The sequence below is a fragment of the Arvicola amphibius genome, chromosome 7 (genome assembly GCF_903992535.2).
Source record: "Arvicola amphibius chromosome 7, mArvAmp1.2, whole genome shotgun sequence".
NCBI classification, from domain to species: domain Eukaryota; kingdom Metazoa; phylum Chordata; class Mammalia; order Rodentia; family Cricetidae; genus Arvicola; species Arvicola amphibius.
In genome coordinates, this window is record NC_052053.1 from 104926023 (window position 1) to 104931681 (window position 5659).

Sequence of the window (5659 nt, forward strand, 5' to 3'; positions counted from 1 at the left end):
GATCAGGCTGTCCTTGAACTCACAGAGATCCACCTGCCTCTGCCTCCCAAGTGCTGGGATTAAAGGTGTCCACCACCGACCAGTTCCTTGTTTTCTTATGTATTCCAGGGCTATCTGCCCAAAGGTGGCAGCAATCACGGCATTTATTAACCAAACAATACCCCACAGACTTGCCTACAGGCCAGTAATCCTTCTCCTCTGATAACTCTAGTTTGTGCCAAGTTGACAAAAACAAACAGCAGCCTGGGCAGCACCATCTGGGGGGGCTACAAAGGCTCCACTTTGTCTCACTTCCTTTTGTCTTCTACACTGTTCAGCAGAGGGCTGAAAACTTGGAAGACAGCTTTTAAAACTATTTTAAACAAGTATTCCAACTTTCCAAGTTTCGGTGGGTTTTGAGTGGTTCCTGAGTGCAATATGTAATACAGGTGTGGAAGTTTAACCGAGACAGCACTGAAGTTATTGGCACTTTATCAGCTGGAGATGTGAGTGGGCTTCAGTAGCTAAGGAGGATTTAATACGGCATGAACCAGGCTCTGGTGTGCTCTAATCAACCTAGATTCAAAAACAACAAAACAAATAAAAACTGAGTCCCAGGCAACACTTAGAGCTAATTAGTTTTAACACCGTTGATAAATCCTTCTAGTTCACCTTTCTTAGGCCAAGCAGGTCAATTGTCCTTGACTGGATATCAGCTAGATCTCCTAGGACCTGACTGGTCAAGCAGGCAATCTGAAAAAAAAAGTCACGTGGAGTCCACAGCATTTTTCCCCTACTTGGTGGTTTCTCCCACCACCTAGAGAAGACAAAGGCCACAAACTCTCCTAGTCTTAGATTCTTTTTTAAAATTTCATTTTTTTTTTATTACAGAACTTTCCACCTTTCGTAGTTATTAAGCCAGACTGGAACATCTGGCTACGAAGTCATTGTCCCTTCGGTAAAGGAGAGTCGGGGTTGGGGGTGGGAGTAGATACTGAAATACTACAACCTGAGCTGGAAAACTAAGTGAAAACCTCCTGAAGACTCACCCTTTTCCTTACGCATCGAGGATTAACAACCTTAACAAGTTAATAAATAATCAAGCCAACAGAACCCCACCCTGGAATGAGCTCTGGGGTGGAACTCCATGCTTGAAGGCGGGTTTGTGCCTGGGAGAAAGTGGCTCGAGGGCAGAAAGGGATGTGGCTGCCTGACCAAAGGTATGAGCTACTCAGATCCCATCACTCACAGTGAACTGGGGGGGGGGTGAAGGCGGAGGGAGAGCTGTACGTTGAGAGCCGAGGAGCCAGAGCCGGCCTGGTGAGTTGGGGAACCCCGCCCTGCTCACCTGGGAAGGGCGCCACGCAGGGGCGGAGCCGTCTCAGGTCACCTGGGTGGTGGCGGAACTGAACCAAGGAGTCTGGGTGGACGCCGGGTACCTGGCCGTCCACCTCACCTGCGCGGAGGGCGGGCCGGGCGCACCTGCGCGGGCGGGAGGCGGGCCCGGGGAGCAGCCGTCGAGCCGGGAGAACGCGCGCGTGCGCGCGCGCAGAGGCGGGAGAGGGGGAGGCGCAGGCCCCCGGGCTGAGACCCCGCCGCGGGCGACCGGCCGAGCTCTCGCCATGACCTGGAGCGCCACGGCGCGGGGCGCGCACCAGCCCGACAACACGGCCTTCACGCAGCAGCGTCTCCCGGCCTGGCAGCCGCTGCTCTCGGCCGGCATCACGCTGCCTCTCTTCTTCTGCGCCGGCCTGGCTTTCATCGGCCTGGGCCTGGGCCTCTTCTACTCCTCCAACGGCATCAAGGAGCTGGAGTACGACTACACCGGCGACGGCGGCACCGGCAACTGCTCGCTGTGCGCCGCCGAGGGCCAGGGCCGCGCACCGCCGCCCAACTGCTCGTGCGCCTGGTACTTCTCGCTGCCCGAGCTCTTCCCGGGCCCGGTCTACCTCTACTACGAGCTGTCCAACTTCTATCAGAACAACCGGCGCTACGGCGTGTCCCGCGACGACGCGCAGCTCAGCGGCCTGGTCAGCGCGCTGCGCCACCCGGCCAACGAGTGCGCCCCCTACCAGCTCAGCGCCACCGGCCTGCCCATCGCGCCCTGTGGCGCCATCGCCAACAGCCTCTTCAACGACTCCTTCACGCTGTGGCACCAGCGCCAGCCCGGGGGACCCTACGTCGAGGTGCCTCTCGATCGCACCGCCATCGCTTGGTGGACCGACTACCACGTCAAGTTCCGCAACCCGCCCCTGGTGAACGGCAGCCTGGCGCTGGCTTTCCGCGGCACGGCGCCGCCGCCCAACTGGCACCGGCCGGTTTACGAGCTCAGTCCCGATCCCAACAACACCGGCTTCATCAACCAGGACTTCGTGGTGTGGATGCGCACGGCGGCGCTGCCCACCTTTCGCAAGCTGTACGCGCGCATCCGTCAGGGCAACTACTCGGCCGGCCTGCCCCGGGGTGCCTACCGTGTCAACATCACCTACAACTACCCGGTGCGCGCCTTCGGCGGCCACAAGCTTATCATCTTAAGCAACATCTCATGGATGGGTGGCAAGAACCCTTTCCTGGGCATCGCCTACCTGGTCGTCGGCTCCCTCTGCATCCTCATGGGCTTTGTCATGCTGGTCGTCTACATTCGCTACCAGGACCAGGACGACGATGACAGCGATGACGAGTGATGCTGTTTCCCAAAGACCCCTTCCTGCTTCTTGGCCAAGCCGCTTTTAGCGGTGGCCTTTCGCTCCTTGATACAACTTCAAGCTCACCGATAGCCTCTTGTGGATGAAGGGCCTGGAGAAAGGAATCGCCCTCTTCCTCTTAGAGATAACAATACTGTTCTCGGGTTTTGGATTGCCGAATGCCATATCTTGCGATTTCTTCCCATCTCTCCCGTGGCTTTCCGAGTTGACATGTCGGGTCTCCTTAAAGTTATGGCATTCCAAAAGGCAGAGGAGATCCCTGGCCTGAATCTCGTTAAGCCCAGCAGCCTGCAGTTGGATCTTGATTCTGAGTCTGAGCTTTTTCTTTGCCAGTAACACAAATTTCTGGGAGGGAGGTATAGATGGGGAGAGGGAGGGCTGAGAGAGAGAGAGTGGTGGTCACTGATGGCCTGCAGAAGCTTGGAGGAGTGGGGAAAGCATATTTGATAAAATTTAAGTTGATGAAGAGTCATCAAATCTCTTAGGTTCTGATCCAGGAAGGCCAGGATGCACAGCCTTTCCTGTAGAGTCTCTGTACCTTTCTTTGAATTTGGGAATCTTGAGTCAGGCTGGGCCTGAAGCGCTCACCTGAGTTTGGTTTTTTTCCAGTAATAATTTGTTCCCGTGAACAGTGACAATCAGAGTACTCGGGATTGGTCTTAAACATAGGAAGCTTGCAATTTGTGGAATGAATGAGAAAAATTGCTAGCTCTGGGAAACTAGCAGGAGTGTGCCAACTCGTAATTAAATGTAAAAGCATGCTTCAGGAGGCACTATGGAAAAACCTGAAAATGCAAGGCCAGTTTGCATGACTCAGGGAGAAGTGTCTTAACCTTAGAAACTGAGGTGATCTTAGCGCGAAGCTATTTTCCTGGGACCCTGAGTGTCCCTTGCCTCTTTGCACAGTTCCTTGTGAATTAACGTTATCATTTTTTAATGCTTAAAGGAATAGTTTAATTCATTTGTATCATTTTCACGAAGAGCTATCTTAAACACAGTTTTAATTTACTCGCAAATGAAATTCACTTCTAGTGATCATGTTTAAAGAATGCTGAGGATCATATTCTTACATGCAAAATAGACTCAGGATTATTTCAGCCTTAATGGTAAAATCACTCAGCTGATTTTGATTCCCCACAATTGATTGAAAGCTATAAAATAAAGGTACAATAAAGGGACATTTAAAACCCTCCTTTTATGGAATAATAACGTAAAGGAACTTGAAAATAAAATTTCCCATGATACCATCTTCCAGGTTTCCTGAAGAGAACAGTTAACTTGGTGTGGTCCCCCTCCCCAGTGCAGTTATTTTGGGTTATCGATGTATTTGCCTTCCCCAAAGGCCGCACAAAGTCTTGCAGTAAGTTTTTGCTTTTATGGCAGTCAAACATTGAGTTACAGTGAGTAATTTCCATGCATTCTCTTCTTCTGTTATAGTTGATTGTTTGTGGATGCGCCGCATGGCTATCTAAGATTCAAAACTGACTGAAAATCATCTGGTCGCATTCTTATGGATGTCAGAAAATTCCTTAGTAATTCCAATGTGCTGGCTTTATGATTGTGATAAAATTTAACACCAGATCCCAGACTGTGATTTTTGACTGAAATGCTGATCATTACATGTACTATTAGAAAGTTTTATTTATTATGAGTGCTTGGCTGGTCAGCTCCCTTCTGTGTCGGCTTGTGGGTTTGCTACATATTTTTCTGCTCTGTAGTTGAGGGTAACTATGTATTTTGCTATCTTTTGTACAACGTTAGTCTTTTGTTATAACTTTTTATGTGAGACCGTGAAACATAAAATCCTGTGATTAAACTGTAGTTCCGGGCCTTGTTTCCGAGGCTTTGAAAGAGAATAAAGGTTGTGTTTGTCTTTCTCTGTTATCGCATTACCTAGCTCTTTTGACCTGTGATCTTAAAGGCACAGACGGTACCAGCCATTTGCCTCGCGTTGCTAGCGGAGTGACGTTGCAGCTGGAGCATCACCGTTCAGAGTAACCCCTGTGCTGGGTGGCGTTTTTGTCTAGTATCAGGATGCTGATTGATTGTGTTCTCATGGGTTTCCCAGCTGGAGGCGTGTCTTCTAAGAGTGAGACCCGAGAGTGAACCTCAGCGGTTGGACCAGGAGTAAACCGACCCACTTTGTGAAATGAAGGTACAAACGAAGGTGTTAGAGAGATGACACCACCATAAAAACGTAAACAATTAAAAAACAAAACCAAGCTGAGGTTCCAGTGTCTCCACAGCTGAAGTCACTCAGCAATCTGTTGATTAGACAATTGTTAAAAATCACGGACAGACCGTTCCTCTGGAACAAACGTTACTTTGTAGGTTATAACCACAACTCCTCTGCCACACCGCAGAGTGCTTGGCAAGTCTCTGTTATCACCCAGCTCCTTATGTGGACTTGAATTAAAGTCACCCGTCACTCCAAATAAAAGTAAATTCTTGATTTGCACTGGACATTCATTTACATCCCACATGGCTGTAGGTAAAACAGCTGGTTAATTTTAGATGGCAATTAAAAAAGTAATCTCCCTCCCAGCGGAATTTCTCTTAATTCTCTCTCCAACAATAGATTTGCTTAAAGGGCCTTCCCCCAAACCTAAGGCCCTGAAGAGAGTTCACTTGATAGCTTCGCTTTGTAAAAAACTGGCTACATTTTTTTTAGCAGTTTCTGGTCGCTGATGATGTACATCAGCTCCTTTTTAATTTTCCCACTGAGAATGGCAGTGTGCATTTGGGGCAAACCTACTCACATGGCTCTGCCACCCTGGATGAAGATAGCCATCATCAGTGCACTGGTGTCAGGGAGGGCTCTAGAGCACGCCGAGCTTCAGTTAGCCTACCTGCGCCTAACACAGAGAAACTCTTAAGAAATGAGAGCAAGCACACACCGGGGTCATTGACAGGGAGGGAAGGCTGGAAGGGAAAGGGGACCAGACACATCCTTAGGCTGACAGGATGCCCAGGGG

General features: G+C 50.1%; 1 protein-coding gene across 1 annotated transcript; it reads left to right on the forward strand.

The window, feature by feature from the left end:
* Positions 1–1388: 1388 nt before the first annotated feature.
* Positions 1389–4568, forward strand: Tmem30b (transmembrane protein 30B). The gene has a single exon (XM_038336673.1). The coding sequence runs from the start codon at positions 1602–1604 to the stop codon at positions 2661–2663; it is 1062 nt and encodes a 353-aa protein (XP_038192601.1). The 5' UTR covers positions 1389–1601; the 3' UTR covers positions 2664–4568.
* Positions 4569–5659: the final 1091 nt, after the last annotated feature.